This window comes from Setaria viridis, chromosome 8 (genome assembly GCF_005286985.2).
Source record: "Setaria viridis chromosome 8, Setaria_viridis_v4.0, whole genome shotgun sequence".
In the NCBI taxonomy this organism is placed as follows: Eukaryota; Viridiplantae; Streptophyta; class Magnoliopsida; order Poales; family Poaceae; genus Setaria; species Setaria viridis.
In genome coordinates this window covers 31563309-31580734 of record NC_048270.2, presented here as the reverse complement: position 1 = coordinate 31580734, position 17426 = coordinate 31563309, and the positions used below count along the sequence as shown (strand labels likewise).

At 45.2% G+C, this 17426-nt stretch overlaps 2 protein-coding genes across 5 annotated transcripts; one reads left to right on the top strand and one right to left on the bottom strand.

The window, feature by feature from the left end:
- The first annotated feature begins 958 nt into the window (after positions 1 to 958).
- LOC117833655 (disease resistance protein Pik-2) lies at positions 959 to 8632 on the top strand. Of its 4 annotated transcripts, none has more exons than XM_034713238.2 (6): positions 959 to 1418; positions 1506 to 1592; positions 1679 to 2717; positions 4107 to 4844; positions 6236 to 8295; positions 8389 to 8632. In XM_034713238.2, exons 3-5 carry the CDS (start codon positions 1704 to 1706, stop codon positions 8282 to 8284), a joined length of 3801 nt encoding a protein of 1266 aa, XP_034569129.1. In that variant the 5' UTR covers positions 959 to 1418; positions 1506 to 1592; positions 1679 to 1703; the 3' UTR covers positions 8285 to 8295; positions 8389 to 8632. The 4 variants fall into 4 exon arrangements, with proteins under 4 accessions (XP_034569129.1, XP_034569127.1, XP_034569126.1 ...); XM_034713236.2 differs by having other exon boundaries at positions 8373 to 8632; XM_034713235.2 differs by having other exon boundaries at positions 6236 to 8632.
- Positions 8633 to 10763: 2131 nt separating this feature from the next.
- LOC117867025 (ETO1-like protein 1) lies at positions 10764 to 16380 on the bottom strand. The gene is made up of 5 exons (XM_034751336.2): positions 15222 to 16380; positions 13324 to 15033; positions 12741 to 13032; positions 11709 to 12018; positions 10764 to 11321 (listed from the first exon to the last, which is right to left on the bottom strand). The coding sequence occupies exons 1-5, from the start codon at positions 15350 to 15352 to the stop codon at positions 11101 to 11103; spliced, it is 2664 nt and encodes an 887-aa protein (XP_034607227.1). The 5' UTR covers positions 15353 to 16380; the 3' UTR covers positions 10764 to 11100.
- Between the last annotated feature and the right edge of the window lie 1046 nt (positions 16381 to 17426).

Below are 17426 nucleotides of genomic sequence, written 5' to 3'. Positions count from 1 at the left end.
TCCGGCGGGGAATCCGCCCCTCCTCGCCGAATCCGGCGGGGACTCGCGTCGGGAGCCCCGGATCCGGCGGGGACTCGCGTCGGGGGCCCCGGATCCGGCGGGCGTGGATGGTGGCGGCGGCGTGGATGGTGGCGGCAGGCGTGGATGGTGGCCGGCGGCGGCGGTGGCGGCGGCGGCGGTGTGGATGGTGGTGGTGCGGCCGCCGCCTCCCCTGGTTCCGGCGCCGCCGCCTCCCTCCTCCAGATCCGCCGGCGCGGGCGGCGCCCCTCCCCTCCCTCTCCGGCGTGGGGGCGCCCCTCCCCTCCCTCTCCGACGCGGGCGGCGCCCCTCCCCTCCCTCTCCTCCGGCGGGCGGCGCCCCTCCCCTCCCTCTCCTCCGGCCCTTCCCCTCCCGGTGGCGGTGGTGGTGCTGCTAGCGGCCGGTGGCTAGGTGTGGATGGTGGCGGCGGTGGCCGGTGGCGGTGCTGGCGGTGGTGGCTGGCGGCGGCGGCCGGTGGCGGTGCTGGCGGTGGTGGCTGGCGGCGGCCGGAACAGGTTTTTTTTTATTTTTTTCAACAATTGTATGCCGAGTGTTTTCTGGCCACTCGGCAAAGTCTTTGCCGAGTGCGCGACAGAAAACACTCGGCAAATCCTTGTTTGCCGTCACAAAGTTTGCCGTGTGCCGTTTGCCGAGTGTTACACTCGGCAAACGGCTCGCCGAGTGTATTTCGCCCTTCGCCGAGTGCCCCTGGCACTCGGCGAATTTCTTGTTTCCCGTAGTGCGCTTTGGATTGAAAAAACCTACTCCCTCCATCCCGAATTACTATTCGTTAGCTAAAACGACTAGTAATTTGGAACGGAGGGAGTACTTAATTATTTGCTCATGCATCTTATGCTGTGATGCATCTGTCCCTAGGGCAATAGTAAAGCGGTTTGTTTCAAAAACCTTTTTTTAAAAAAAAAGAGAAATGGTGAGATTCCTTTGGCCACCCTTTATTATCCATGTAAGGAGTGGAGAGGAAATTGGCAGGCGGCTGCTAACCGACCCCAACAAGTGCTCGTGTGCAAAATCCCTACCGACCATGTAAGCACCCTGCGAAGTCCATTAGAGGTATCTAGAGTCCACTGCTCCCAGCCAGCATGAGGTACTTCTGAGGAGTGACTGGTGACTACCAAGCCACCACAGAGTGTCAGCGGCGACAGGCCGACCGGGTGCAAGAGTAGTGGCCGCGTAGCTCGTCGGCGAGGGCGGCGCCGCCATCTCGGTGCCTACTGCCTTGGAATCACGCATCCACACCATTTGGCCTCAACCTTGCTGGCTTGCCGGGTCACGTCAGGGCGTGTGAGTGTGGGCCGTTCCGTGAGCTTGAGCCTCGCCGGATCAAAGCAGTAGAGTGCTGTATTTACTTCCACGCCACAAGATCTCATAGGCCACAGAAGGTATACTTTCAAAGATCTTCAGTTTCTCACAGATTGTACTGTTCAGTTGAGTATTATTTGTAATTACAGCAAGAATGTATTTTGCAGCATATTTACCTTGTGAGTCCTGTTGATCAGCCGGTGTGCGTTATCTAGATCTGACCCTGCCTTGGTTGTGCGTTCACAAAAATTCAGGTACTTGCCATCTTGTTGGGTCAACGCTTGTCCATCTATCCTTTTCTGCCTCGGAGTTTTAGCTTCTAAATTTGAGCCTTGTATAGATCCACGAAGAAACACAGCAGAACGATGGAGGCGACGGCGCTAAGTGTGGGCAAGTCGGTGCTCGATGGAGCGCTTGGCTACGCGAAATCTGCCTTCGCGGAGGCGGTGGCCTTGCAGCTTGGCATCCAGCGAGACCATGCGTTCGTCTCGGATGAGCTTGAGATGATGCAGTCTTTCCTTATGGAGGCACACGAGGAGCGAGATGACAACAAGGTGGTGAAGACCTGGGTGAAGCAGGTCCGTGACACGGCCTACGATGTCGAGGACAGCCTCCAGGATTTCGCTGTTCGTCTTGAGAGGCCATCTTGGTGGCGATTCCCTCGCACGCTGCTCGAGCGGCGCCGTGTGGCCATGAAGATGAAGGAGCTCAGGGCCAAGGTCGAGGACGTGAGCCAGAGGAATGTGCGCTACCGCCTCATCAAGGGCTCTGGATCCAAGGCCACAGCTGCCACTGAGCAATCAAGCATCATTGGTGCAGCCATATTCGGTGTTGATGATGCAAGGCGTGCCGCAAAGGAGGAGAATCAGAGAGTGGATCTCCTCCAACTGGTCAACAAGGAGGGTGATGACCTTAGAGTCATTGCGGTGTGGGGAACAGGTGGTGATATCGGCCAAACGTCCATCATCAGGGCGGCTTACAAGAATCCAGACACCCAAAGCAAATTTCCCAGCCGAGCATGGGTGAGGGTGACTCATCCATTCAGTTCAAAAGGCTTTGTCCGGAGCTTAGTGAACCAATTTCTTGCAGTGGAAGGATTTAAAGATATATTGGACGCAGAGAAGACCGCGCACGATTTAGTTCAGGAGTTCGATGGATATGTGAAGGAGAAGAGGTTTCTCATTGTGCTTACTGACCTCTGCACCATTGAAGAGTGGGACCAGATCGAAAAATGCCTGCCAAACAACAACAAAGGAAGCCGAATCATAGTGTCAACAACACAAGTTGAAGTTGCAAGCTTATGTGCAGGGCAAGAGAGCCAAGCCTCAGAGCTAAAGCAATTATCTGCTGATCACACGCTTTATGCATTCTATGACAAGGTACTACTTATATTTTCATTTTTAGTAGCATTCTATGCAATCATTATTCTGGTTCAGTTATCGGCGTATCAAGGATTATATTATTTTCCAATATCATTTAAGCAATTGCCTGAAAAGGGAATGGATAAAAGGTACAAGATTGGCTAACACATTAATATGCAAATTTACATGTAACGAAGTACTTCCTCTATTTCAAATTATATGTCATTTTGGCTTTTATAAATACATAGGTTTTGCTATGTATCTAGACATAACCATTTAGGTGCATAGCAAAAATCATGTGTCTAAAAAAGCCAAAATGATCTACAATTTGAAACAGAGGGAGCATAAGCTTCCTTGTTTAATTGTAAATTTTGAAGCTTTATTTTAATTATATAAATCTCTAAAGCAATTGTCCCATCTGTGCTTGAAAAGCAACCACCCACTGTCAATGTGAAAAATAATACTCCCTCTATCCTGAAAAGGATGCAACTATGGTATGCGTGCTAGTTAAAGTGCTTCACGTTTGACCATGTTTATAGTAAATAGTATTCACATTTATGGCTCCAAATTAATTTATTATGAAAATACATTTCGTAATTAATCTAATGATGTTTATTTGATATTATATATATTTATACTTTTTCATCTATAATAGGTCAAACTTGACACAGTAAATCATGACACTGTTCCAGAATTGCATTCTTTTGGGGACGGAGGGAGTACCTTGTTAAATCCTACAGGATATTCCCGCAGATTTAATGAATAGATATACTAGAAAAATTGTGAAATCACTGCATTTGCTAACTGAAAATCTATATGAAGGGGAAAGATATTGAATCCGTGCATTGCTGTAGTCTATGTTGATCGTAGCATCTCTTGAGGGGAGCATAAACATAACATGGGATTCATCGTTGAGTTTTAGATGAAGAAATTATAATTTATGGCTTCTTCAACAGCTAATATAAACACAGCCACTAAACTCTTAAATATTTAGATAGGAGGACACCAAGATATTTCTATCAATAGGGAGCATCGTTTAAACTACAGATTACTGAGTAATAACTGGGTGCGTTTTAGGATTTCAGAGGGAGGTGGATCATTTGAAACCATAACCCTTTACCCCTGGTGTCTTCAACTATGACATTAGTCATTTATGTTAGGACTTCGGCTTATAGATATTAAAAACTTAAGCACTGCAGCGAGGCCAGATTTCTGTTATCTGGAATTTTCATACCTTGTTAAATTGATTTATGACCAATAGTCACTGACTGCATGATTACATAAAAGGCGATTACATAAAAGTTTATATAGTACTTTGGTTATAGGTACACATAACCTTAAAAAAATAACAACAAGAAGAAGAAGTTTAAAGGTTGCTTCCAATAATTGTACTTTCTGTTTGTTCAGGGTTCTCAAAATGAAATGGTTTCCGTGGATCCAGTATCTAGCTCAGATGTGGCCACTACCAGTACAACTACCCAAACAGTGGCCCCTAGTGAGATAACAGAGGATCAGTGTAAGGATGTTGATGAAACGAAGGTGGACAAAAAGAGCCTCACTCGCATCAAAACAGGTGTTGGTTCTTTGGAGGAATCTCAACTTATTGGGCGAGAGAAAGAAATATCCAAAATTATAGGATTAATCTCAAACAAGGCTAGCCAACAGAGTCAAGTGATCTCTGTTTGGGGAATGGGTGGTCTTGGAAAAACCACTCTAGCCAACGGAATTTATCAAAGCCCAAAGTTAAGTGATATGTTTGAGAAGCACGCATTTGCCACAATCATGCGTCCTTTCAATCCTGCAGATCTACTTAGAAGTTTAGTTAGGCGATTACAAGAAGAGTCTTCTAAGAAGGAAGAACTGTTGAACAATAGACCCAGCAAGACCAAATCATTACAAGGCTTGACTAAAGAGTTGAAAAGGCTTTTAGAAAAGAAGAGCTGCTTGATTGTTCTGGACGATCTGTTATCCATTGAAGAATGGGACCATATAATACAAGGGTTTTCTTGGATGGAAAAAACAACCCAAATAATTGTGACTACAAGGGAGGAAAGCATTGCAAAGCATTGTTCCGGGAAATATGGAATAGTACACAACCTTGAAATTCTAAAAGAAGAGGACGCACTTAACCTCTTCAGCTTAAAGGTAATATAATAGAAACCTTGTCACTTTTGCTTGATTTTAAATAGCATTATTACTACAACAGTCTAGCATTTCGTAGAGATTAAAGATGGTCCTGTCGACAATGGAGAACATATGGGAACATGCAAATTTTTTGACATTTGTTTATCATTTGAACAACTGAACCAAGATGATCAATACATTGATATTCAACATGCTGTTGCCATGCCAATTATTGCCACTAATGACCTATACATCCATGATTCATATATAACGTAATTTTTGCCTCCCAGTATATCAATGATGCCCGTTCTCCCTTTTAAAAAATACAAGACCACAAACATCACCAGAACACAGAAAAAATGTGTTTTGTCCTCTTGCTGAACACAGTAGAGAATGCTTTAATTTCTTTTTTCCTTATTTGTTTAATTCCCTTTCCTCCTCATTTATCCATGTGAAACAACAAAATAGTTCTCATTTTTCTGAGGATCTTAAGGGAAGGTACTTTTGTCATTATATTAGGTGACTTTTCCAATATTAGGAGTTTCCAATAGCACTGTCAACTATCTATTTTAATTTTTCCTTTGTTTCATTAATGAAAATTATTTACAATTGACTATGAAGATAATATTATTTAAAAATTATTAATTACCCCCACCCACTAAAAGACTGAAAACATCCACGGATCGAGTAGTAGTATTTGTTGCTTCATTTGGTTGCTAAAGAAAAGTATTAAATGTCTATGGGTCTTCGTAGCAATGTTAATAACTTGGGGATTTTTACAATGGTTAAAAAATATTGAATCTAGCATAATAACAATTTGAGATATTACTATGAAAAGAACATGATGTCATATGTATATTAAATTTCTTAACTTATATACATATCACCCCTAAAGCATAAGTGTTGGCATAAAACTGTGGGACCAAATTCTGGTGTTGAAGCCATATAAAACACTCAGGTGAAACTTAGTAGTTCCCTAGTATTTAGGAAATTTCCTTAAAACATAGCTTCAGCTCTATTGTAAACCGATCTCGTATACCTCAGATCATCATATTCATATATGTTAGATTAAAGGAAACTAACAGCCCTCATCAAAGGTGGTCTACCACAGAAAAAAAAATTAAAAGAATAATGGGCAAGTTTTATGAAAGACAACTCCCAAGAAAGTTCGTGAAGTTGTGAGAATTTTCAGCAATATTTTATAAAAGAATAATGGACAAGTTTCAGCCAAACTTACAAAAATATTATATATCACCAAGTTTCACAGGAAAACTGTTGTTTCACTATGTGCTTATCACTGTGCACAACCAATTGTGCGCCTATCACTAGCAAACAACATATCAACAAGTAATGCACAATTATTTATTTTTTTAGATTGGAATACTAAAATACTTAAATTGCATTAAAACCAGGTATTTGGGAAGGATGCAGATTTTGTTAAGCAGAATCCAGAGTTTGTTGAAGAAGCAAACCAAAACTTGAAGAAGTGTGGTGGACTTCCCCTTGTGAAGGCAACAGATTTGATTAAGAAGAATCCCGAGTTGGTTGAAGAAATGAAAAAAATCCTAAAGAAATGTGGTGGACTTCCCCTTGCAATAGTTACAATAGGTGGCTACTTGGCAAGCCAGCCAAAGACTAGAGCTGAGTGGAGAAAGTTGAATGAAAATATCAGTGCTGAGTTAGAGATGAATCCAGAGCTTGGGATGATAAGAACCATCCTTCAGACAAGTTATGATGGTTTACCCTATGAACTCAAGTCATGTTTCTTATATCTGTCCATTTTTCCTGAGGACTACATCATTAGCCAGAGGCGTTTGGTGTATCGATGGACAGCAGAAGGGTACTCACAAGAGAGGCGTGGCAAGTCTGCCAATGAAATAGCTGAAAATTACTTCGCAGAACTCAAATGCAGAAGCATGATTTTACCATTTCAACAATCAGTTCACAGTAGAAAATCAATTGACTCTTGCAAAGTCCATGATCTCATCCGTGACATTGCCATCTCAAAGTCAATGGAGGAAAACCTTGTTTTTAGACTGGAGGAAGGATGTGACTTGAGTACCCATGGCGCAATTCGTCATCTTGCAATAGGCAGCAACTGGAAAGGAGATCAGAGTGAGTTAGAGAGAATAGTTGATCTGTCACGATTACGATCACTAACCGTGTTTGGAGAATTTGGAGCATTCAGACCATTTTACATTTCTGACAAGATGAGACTTCTAGGAGTGCTCGACTTAGAAGATATAAAGTGTCTACAATATTATCATCTTGATCATATTTGGAAGCTTATTCACCTCAAATACCTTTCTCTACGTGGATGTTTTGGCATTGATCTACTGCCAGATTCATTGGGCAACCTGATACAGCTCCAAGTGCTAGACGTCAGAGGTACATACATAATGGCTCTGCCCAAAACCATCATCAAGCTTCGGAAGCTACAGTACATCCATGCTGGTCAAGGACTAGATTATGGGATAGGGGAAAAGTACAGTTTAACCAGGAGATGTCTTTGGGGGGCGGGTCAATGTGCAACATGTTGCGCACCTGTTCTTTGGGACATTGATGGCCCTCTCCATAAGGCCCTTACAAGGCGTGATGCATACACTTTCGCTTGCTGCGTGAAATTCCCTGCTGTCATGACAGGAGTTTATGCAGAAAGAGGCGCTATGGTGCCAAGGGGGACAAGAAAACTGAAAGAGTTGCACACATTGCGGGAAGTGCATGTCGGAAGGGGAAATGCCGTTCTACAGGACATTAAAATGCTTACGGGGTTGCGCAAGTTAGGAGTTGCCGGCATCAACAGGAAGAATGGCCCAGCTTTTCGCGCTGCCATTTCCAATCTCAGCAGGCTGGAATCGCTGTCTGTGAGTTCGGCAGGATACCCAGGTTTGCGTGGCTGCTTGGATGCAATATCCTCCCCTCCAGAAAACCTGCAGAGCCTCAAGCTCTACGGCAATCTGCAAACGTTGCCGGAATGGATCAAGGAGCTCCCGCATCTCATGAAGTTGAAACTAGTTGACACCAGGCTATTGGAGCACGATGCTGCTATGGAATTCCTTGGGAAACTGTCAAAGCTGGAAATTCTAAGCTTGTCTTGGCAATCGTTTCAGGGTGAAGAACTTCGTTTCCGATCTCAGCAGACTGGAAGAGCTTTCGGAAGGCTCAGGGTGCTCATGCTTGAAAACATATGGAGGACCAAATGGGTAAAGTTTGAAGAAGGAATAATGCCCAAACTTGAGCGGCTGCAGGTTACAGGGAGAGCAAATAATGAGACTGGATTTTCTGGGCTAGAATTTCTCCAAAGCATCAACGAGGTCCAGCTCAGTGTTTTCATATCCTTGTCTGTAAAATTTCTCGAAAGCATCAACGAGGAAGAAAGGCGCAAGAAAGGTGAACTGAAGAAGAAAATCCAGTTACAGCTTGCTCGGAATCCAAACCAACCCATTCTGAGGGTGGACTGAGTCTCGTGCAGGTCTGTATTTCTGCCATTTTTTGCAACTCTCATCTGTAACCTCTTTATATAGAATATAGATACACAAGAACACAAAGACATCCTTTGTGGCAGGATCGATCATTCGTGCCAGGCTGAAGATCAGCGGCCCAGGTGGCCAGGTGCGTTCAATTTGGTGCTCCTACTACTCCCACAAGGGGTGCCCGCGGATGGTTACGAATGAACCCTCCAACCTGTTTCTACTTTACTTTCTGGTGTTATATGAAGATGTTTTTACGTGACAAGAATCCATTGATATTAATTATTTGTATGGCCCATTCAAACACTTGTTTATAAATAAGTGGCCAAAGTTCATTTCCTTTTGTTGTTAGCATACAATTGCACGTTATCATGGTTTGCATTTTTTTTGGGGCATGATGGAAAGATTATGCTACTAAATTTTAGACATAACGATAGCTAAAGTTTATGAAGTGCGTGAGCTAGTTCGTGAGATGAATGTAATGGTGGGCTTTAGCTAGGGAGGCTCAAGCGTGTCGTTTGTGGGCCTAGTGATTTCATCTACCCACCAGGCACCCACACACACAGGAATGGAAAGTTAATTTGGGTCCAAGCCCAAAATAGTTGATACTTGGCACAAACACTAAACTATAAATGAAATCACTAGGCCCAGTTTCGAACTAAGAAAGAAGCCTGATAGCCTGCAATCTGCTATTGTTTTCTAACTTGACTTTGATCTGGCTGTTTTTTTTACTGCACAGCAGAATTAGACTAAAACATCCAACCAAACAAATTGCTTGATCTTATCAGGTCAGGTTTAAGGAAGGTGTCAAATTTTATTATCAATAATTAGTATTTATCACTAAGCCAGCAAAATAAGGTCGAACGAGTCCAATTTGCTTCTCTTTCCTGCATCGGGCTCTCGTACGGTCGCCGCTTCGTCCTCTCAAAATAGTTTTGTTTATTTATTTTTCCTCCAATAATCTTCCTTGCTATTATGCTTCGACTTTTAAATATTCTTCCTTGCGCTCTCATCTGTTAGTGTTCTGTTGATCAGGATAATAACAAGCACTCAATCATGATATATTATATAATCAAATCAAAATATATTTTAGTTACTTATATTTTTTGTAAACGTAGGGCTCCATTTAGGGCTACATCAAAAGTTAGATTGGAAAGAGCTTTTTGGAAGCCTGATTTCATAATCTGGTGGATCCAAACGGACGCTTAAACTAGCTTATTTCAAGGAGCACAAGTATAATTGCTAGTTGTTGTAATGTTTGTGACCGTATTCGGAGGGGCTCAAAAAGCACAAACGTTGTAGCAAGATGTCCAGCCAAGCGTTCTGTCCTGTTTTGCTGAATTGAAAAATATAGGATGTATTAGGATGGTACCAAGTATAAACCCCATTTCGAGGTCCGTTTAGCTTTAAGTTTCATCTTAAACTTTTGTGCTTGAGAAGCATATGCCAAGTGCTCATCACCACCTCAGCTCTTATCCACACTACTTTGTTCTCATTCCACATGCTCATCCGATAGACATCATCAGCACCCGTCAAGTGTTCAACGAATTAACGTCGCTTTCCCTCGTGTACCTCTCAAAGGAAGCTTTGCCGCTGAAAATCCACCACAAAATTTGGAGGCAGCCGCTGCCCCCATGACGTGAGTCTTCTTGACGTTTTCGGCATTTGGCGACCGGCAGTTCGGCAAAAAAAGGGGGGCTGATGAAAGGTCTCGAACTTTTGTCAATTTGTGCCTGGATGGTTACACCGATCAACCTAATTGACGCACCCTTTTCTCTTTTAAAAATTGTATGTGTTGGAGATCTTGGTGGTAGGACATATGGATCGTATTTGTTGGGATTTGTTTGGCAAACCAATGAAAAGATGTGAATGGTTCGAAGAAAAACAAGGCAAAAAGTTACCAAAGAGAGGCTCAAGGCATGCAAAAGGCTACTCTTATGAGTGGGCGTGGATAGGGATGGTTATCCGTGAATGTCGCTTCTCACTAAATTACAGTGAAGTGGGGGCTTTGTCTGAGGACTCGGATCTTAATCCTCGTCCTCTTTTCGCTCAATCACCAAATATGAGTGACATCAAAATAGGAGGATATAATCATCCCTGATGCTTCACTCAATTCAGTGCAGCTAAACGTCACATACAAGCACACCAACAAATGCTGCTCATTATGGGAAAAAAGGAATCCTACAACTTCTCCATCCACTTGAGACTTGACCTTCCGATTCACCATTTATGGACCATTCAACCTGAGAATGTGAAGCCCTGTCTTCAGTCCTCATTCATTGACCATTCATTTTCAGAAGCTGCAAGCTGTTGCCTTCCTTCAGTCTACACCCCAATCAGTGCAACAATGACCGCATGCTAATCCCGACTCATGACTAGTAAACAAAGAACACTCCAGATAAAATCAACAGCCAGGAAGCATATCTGCACATGTGCAATCAATCAGCCAGGATAGCAAGTGGTCACCAGGTTTGACAGTTTAGTAGCGCCGACAAAGCTTCCATTCTTTTTCCCATTTCATTTACACAATGATACAGTCAAAACTTTTTGATTCTGGCAACATGGGCTGCTGGGGCACATGGCCGGTACAATTAGGAGGCTTAATCACAATCGACAATAATAATTTACTAAGAGGAGGCTATGGCAAACAACATATCTAATTAGGGACACAAGGAATGGGGTTTGGTTTTGAAGGAGAGGACCTAAATGGCTTCTACTATCCTTACATTCATCTGCTGTGTATGGTACAAAACATACACTGGTATGGCTGGTTGGCTATGAGAGCTCCTGTATGTACACCATGGGGCTCAGGGTTCCTGGCTGTTCACCCGGTGGTGAAGCTCCAGCATCTCCTGGTGGTTGGGGTCCACCGATAGGGCTGCACGGCAGTCCCGGAGGGCGCTCGAGATGTCGCCGATGTGCTCGTGGAAGGCCGCGCGCAAGTGGAGCAGGTTCAGGTCCGCCTTGAAGGCGATTGCCTTGGTTAGCTCTGCGATGGCCTCTTTCTCCTTGTGGTTGTCCATCAGCACTGGGCACCAAATCAAAGTAGGACAGTCCACATCAGAAAATGAGGAAACAGAACATGAACAGATGAGCTAATTCATGGACTGAATGAAATATATTATGGTTGTTACACCTACTGATCAAGTTGAACATAGAATATGGCAGATCACATTGACTCCTCACCAGCTTATGTTAGGAACTAGGGTAGTTGGTTCGTTAAAGTAGCACAAACCACTGGGAGTTGGGCACAGATGAACTACATCTATTAACAATTAAATTATTGCATCTAGAATTTTCTATACCAAGTTTCAATCTGCTTTGAATCTTGTGGTCTAAAATCACATCACTTCTTAGCTTTGTCGTACCAAAATAATAAATAACCTAGATATTTCATGCAGGAAGCAGCGCTTACCAGCAGCACGGTATCTGTAGGGGTAGACTCGTAGAGGGTCAAGTTTGGTGACCATCTGCAAGTCCGCCTTTGTCAGCTCCCGGTCGCAGTACTCTGATCTCTTCTCGTATGCTGATGCATTGTTCCTGGCCTTCTCTATTAGCTTTGTCATTTCATCATATGCACCTGTTCTGTTGTTCCGAAGGAAATGAACCCTTGCAAGGCCTTGATGTGCTCTTGTGTGGCCAATCTTTAGGGCGTTAATGTAGCATTCAGCTGCCAGGTCTAGCTTCCCACAATCCACATAAACACTTCCGAGGTTGTTCAGAGCCTACAAGATGTTAAAACATTCATCAGCGAGTTGCAGTTATGCATCCTTTTCTGAACATCTCAATCTAGCATATTACAGGGACATAAACAGGGCAGTTTCTGAAGCTCACGTAGCTAAGCTGACAGCAATTTTTTTTAATTTCTTTTGATTAGCCATTGAAAGGAGTGCTCAATTTATCCACATGGTTAAAATGAAAATTCCCAATAACAAAGATGGTATCGGATGCTCTAACTTTTCTAACAGGCCAACCCAACTACTTGATAGGAAAACAAATTACTATTGGAGTTTACCCAAAACTCCAGTTGATCAGTTGCCATGTTAGGAGAACAAGGACAACCATTTTTAAGAGTGAGAATGCCATTCCCATACTTAATGCAACAATGAATAGGACATCTTAACTTCCTAACAAATTTAGCAACACCTGGCAGTTGAATGAATGAATATGTGAAGAACAAAAGCAATAACAAGAATCCAATATCACTCTCTACCCAAACAAAAGGCTGCTTAACAAATGTAGCAATAAATTCCTGTTCCATATTTTCCAAGGAAAGTGATGAAAGTCAAGCAAAACTTTATGGGTTGCAACTATATTTCAGTTTTGGGTATAAGATCTCTTAGATCTCAACATGTGCCACATGTCACAGCAGAAAAATGATTCATGGATCGTGGTCCACTTGACTAAGTGGAATTGAGGAAATGATGTTGGGAGAAGGAACCCTTACCTGACCCTTCCGAAGTCTATCTGAGGGACACCGCAATGCATCTTCTAGAAGTGATACAACTGTTGCTGAGGTCGAAGGATCAAGACTTGAATCAGCCAGAGCATAGGCTTTTAGAAAAAATGCCTCAAATGACCTTTGTATTGCGATGGATGCTTCCGCTTTCTGCAACCCTTCCTCGCAGTGGCCAGTATCATACAATATCCATCCTTCATAGACAAGCCTTTCATGATCGCTTGCAGCATGCTCACGAGCAAGTTGCAAACTCCTCATTGCAGCCTCAGGACAGTTTAATCTGGTAACACAAAATGAAACCATATTAATCCTAACACCCCAAATTGTGCTTGTGCTTCCAAAAAAAAACATGCAGTAAGTTAGCACAGGAGGCATGTGCAAACATGCTAATCAGCCAAACATGTGCAAACATTCCAGCTTCCAGATACATAATACTAGTAGGTGCAAGACATGCCAGGCATGCCAAACCATGTGCGCTAGCATGAGCATCTATGCCCATTATTGCCTGACTCTATAATACCGAATTATGCAAACTATTCTTCTGAGCAATAACATAAATCTATTTATTTACCTGAGAAGAAGCAAAGATTGCCTAAAGTACAAAACTCCTTTGGCAGTATCTGACTCCAGCATTTGATATATAACAGAGAGTGATCCTATATCATCCACAGATGACCACCGATCATAGAGCTGCATCCAACAGTCAGCAGTTGTCCACTGCTCTACATTCTCCAGCACAAGCATACGCAACTGCTTGGCAGCCACCCGGCCGCCAATCATACGATATTCTGGGGCAAGTGTGAGGATTGCCTGCACATCACATAGCGCAGCTCTATAATCCTCAAGAGCAAGGTAGCAACAGAACCTTAGTTCTAAGCATTCCAGCACAAGCTTGAATCCCAGGATCCGGTTGATCTCCATCAATGCAGCTTCAACACTCTGCCTTTTCATCAAAGATGCAGCTCGGAACATATAGGGATATGTCAGAGTAGGGTCCAACTCAGTAGCCTTGTTAAGGTTTTCTAACTTGCTATCACCATCCAAATATAGTGCTCTCTCTTGATACATCCATCCAAGAGGCCACCGAGATGACATCACAGAGTCTAGCAACTTGAGAGCAAAATGCTTATTACCCCTCAGAGAGGCCAATCTAGCCAAACCCACTACCGAATAGAAATGGCCAGCAGAAAATGCAGCATTGAACAGGCGCTCAGCTTCAGCATAATCTTTCCTTAGAAATTTTGTGCATGCAAGCTGATGTAAGGCCAACTGCTTCTGTCTAGAATCTAATGCTGACTCCACCAGCTTTTCCAAGAAACTTACAGTGACATCCGATGTCGGGTTGGTACTCATGGAGACTTCACTAAGAAGGCAATATAGGGAGAAAGATGCATTGCCAGCCATTGTCAATCTCTGCTGCTTATTTGCAGAGGTGAATATCCTAACAACTTGCTCATCATTCAAGCACTCTGGAAGCTCATTCAAGAGCACCTGCAAGCATGAAGCAGCAAGGATGGAACAGCCCAGCTCAAGAGCACATTCCATGAAGTCAATAGCATCTTGCCTTGAGGAGACAAAAGAAGCAAGCTTTCGCTCACAAGCATCCTTGAGGCCCTTGCAGCAAAATTTATTGGCAAAATCAAGCATTTCCAAAATAGCATCAGCTGACAAATACGGTAATCTTCCTGACAAGCTGAATTTACTGATTGCCCTCATGCCAATAGGGGAGATGCCATTTCGAGACATGTCAATGACCTCAAGATATGATTCCCTGAACCCGCCATTGAGCATCGCATATAGCGGGGTTGACAAAGCTGCAAGCTTCCGCCGATCACATGCAATCATATCATCTCTTATCCGGAAATGAACCACTGCTGAGCCCCGAAATTCATCAGACTCATCATCATAGCTCATGTCATGTGACCCCGTGGAGACCTGCGACACGAAATCCAGCAGCCTGAACTCCTGCGAGCACTTGCCGCAGGAGCTGAGGAGGTCCGAGATCGCTTCCTCCCCTTTCTTCTCATACTTGAGCCACGCCCCAAAGATGAGCTTCTCGTGTATGGTGCTCGCCTTCTCCCACGCGGACTGGAGGCTCCGTCGTGACAGCTTGGCCTCCCCCAGGCCGCGGAAGACCTGGAATTGCAGCAGGTACAGGCAGGACTTCTCATCCGGAGGGCAGGACTCCAGCTCCTCGTGTATCTGAGCCAGTTTGTCGACATAGTCCGCGGGCTTAAAGTGCGGGAGCACTGCCGGCTCCGGCATCTTCATCAAAGACTCTCTGCATCACAGACATCAGAAAAGATGGCAAACATCCCAATCAGCCAATTCATCACAGGAAACCAAAATTCAGCACCAAAAAAAGTGAATCTTGAGCAACAAATTCAGCCATAATAGCAAGCGCATCTTGCGAAATCAAGCGAGAAATCAGGTACGGCGGGGAGCAACGGGATCGGGGCGGGCGCTTACATGGAGGAGCCGCCGGCGGCATGGCCGGAGAACTTGGAGAGCTTCCCCCTCTCGAGGGGCAGCCACGAGTGGGGCGCGGAGTGGAGCTTGGTCTCCTTGCAGGCCGACTCGGAGAAGAAGAGCTTCCTCATGGCACATACCACGGCGAACCGAATCAGAGCTCCGCCTCCTCCTCCTCTTCCCGAATCCACTCAAATCCTTCCCATCCAGGGCTGGAATCACCCCCCGGACAGCCAAGAAACGCCGCGAATCGACCCTCCCGCGCCAAACCGGTGTCCGGGGAACGGCGGCGAGATTCGGGGCCCAAGAAGGCAAGAATTCCACGGCGGGGGCGAACCCGGAAAGGCGGCGCCTTTGGACTCCCGAGCCCCAGTCGAGCTGCGCGCTGGCGCAGGAACCAATCTGCAGCTATCTAGCTAGAGAGAGAGAGAGAGAGAGAGAGAGAGCGGGTCGGGTAGAGAGAGAGGGAGGTGGAGAGAGAAGGAAACCCAAAGGCGCCGGCTTTAATGGCACGACACGGCCCAGCGGGGCAAGAAGCCAAGGGGGGAAGTAACCACTCCCCCCCTCCTCTCGTCCCGAGCTCTCCCACCCCCAACCACACCACACCTCGCAACCAAATCCAACCCAACCCGCAAAAGGGCGGGGCCGGCACCGGCAGGCAGGCAGCGAACCCACCAAGATTTGCTCGCCCTGCTCCGCTTCCGCTGGAGCTGCGGTGTGGAGGAGGATGAGGAGGGAGGGAGGAAGAGGAGCAGGCGCGTGCGCAGGCGGCAGGCGGGGTCCCGAGATTCAGCCGCTTTGGAAGGGAATTCTTGGGAATCCAAAGCCCCGACGCGAACGCTTTTGTGCAGCCGCTGGCCCGCTGCAGTGATCCCCTCCTCCCTCTCTGCTTTTGGTGAGGAAAGATGGGAAAGAAAGAGGCTGCTCTTTATCGATCTACCTTCCCCTCTCCTTTTTGCCAAGGGACGCAGAGAGAGAGAGAGAGGAGACGAGGAAAGTTGCAAGATAAAACTAGAGCTCGCCCGTGCTAATCAAGGATCAGGGGCGGCTAATCGCTTAAAAATCCCGTGTTCCGTGTGGCCGTCGGAGGGAGGGGCCCCTTGCCTGCCGACCGGGGTGCGCGTTCGCGCGAGAGGTGGTGGTGGCGGTGGTCCAGGGGACGGGGGCGGCAATGGCGTCCGGTCGCGACGCAACGGGTGGGCTTTCTTTTGTTTTGGTTTGGTACCGGGACCGGGACAAGTGGCGGCGGTGCACGGGCCGGCGAAGCGTGTGAACGAACGGCGACGGCGAGTCGGCGAGGGCGCCGCGGCGGCGGCGCACGCGGCGCGGGTTCTTGGTTGGATTTTTACTTGTCTTTAATTTTTTATTTATTGAGAGTGCGGGAGGGGTTGGAAACTGGAAAGGAATTTGTGTGGGCGGGAATGGTCATTGATGGCCAACGTACACGTTGGTTGTGGCGATCAATTGTTCCAGCAGCGACAGATAAATTCGGTAGCTGGAGTGAGTGAAAAAAAAATCGATACTACTGCTAGTAAGCACATACTTTTACAGTACTAACACTGTAAATCGATACTACTACTAGTAAGCATGTCGTCTTCTTGTCCAAAAAAAAAAAACATGTCGGAAGAGGGATCGTTTAGCACATCTCTGTCCCGTTTCAGACCAGTTCAAGTTTCAACACAGGCCTTTGACTCCAAAGACTTGGTGCTGGATCGTGTTCTATTCCTCTACACTTTCATGCCAAAGTCCAAAAGAATCTAGCGAGCAGTACAGCTACTGTGTGCTACTAGTAGTTAAGTATTGCCATGAAAAAAATGGTTTTTTTTCTCTTTCCTGGTCTACAGTACGTACAGTGCACCCCTCCCAAATATTTTTTAAAAAAATTGTGGCGTCCGGTTTGCACGATGCGACGGGTTTTATTTAATTTTCCGGGCAATAAATAAATATAAACTGCCACCGCGCGGACATGGATGAGAACGTACAACAACTCACCCTCGCTGTTCCGTTCCGTCCCCAATTTTTTTATTCATCCATTCATTCATATCAGGTGCTCCGTCCATGAATTTTTTTTAATGCCATAAATTTCCCTTTGGAACTCCCGTTTTAATTTACGCTAGACCTACTTGATACCCCAAAAAAAAAATCCAAGCAGGTAGGAGTGTTTACTGCTCTGATGCTAGTACTGCAGTGAAGGTACTCTAGCAG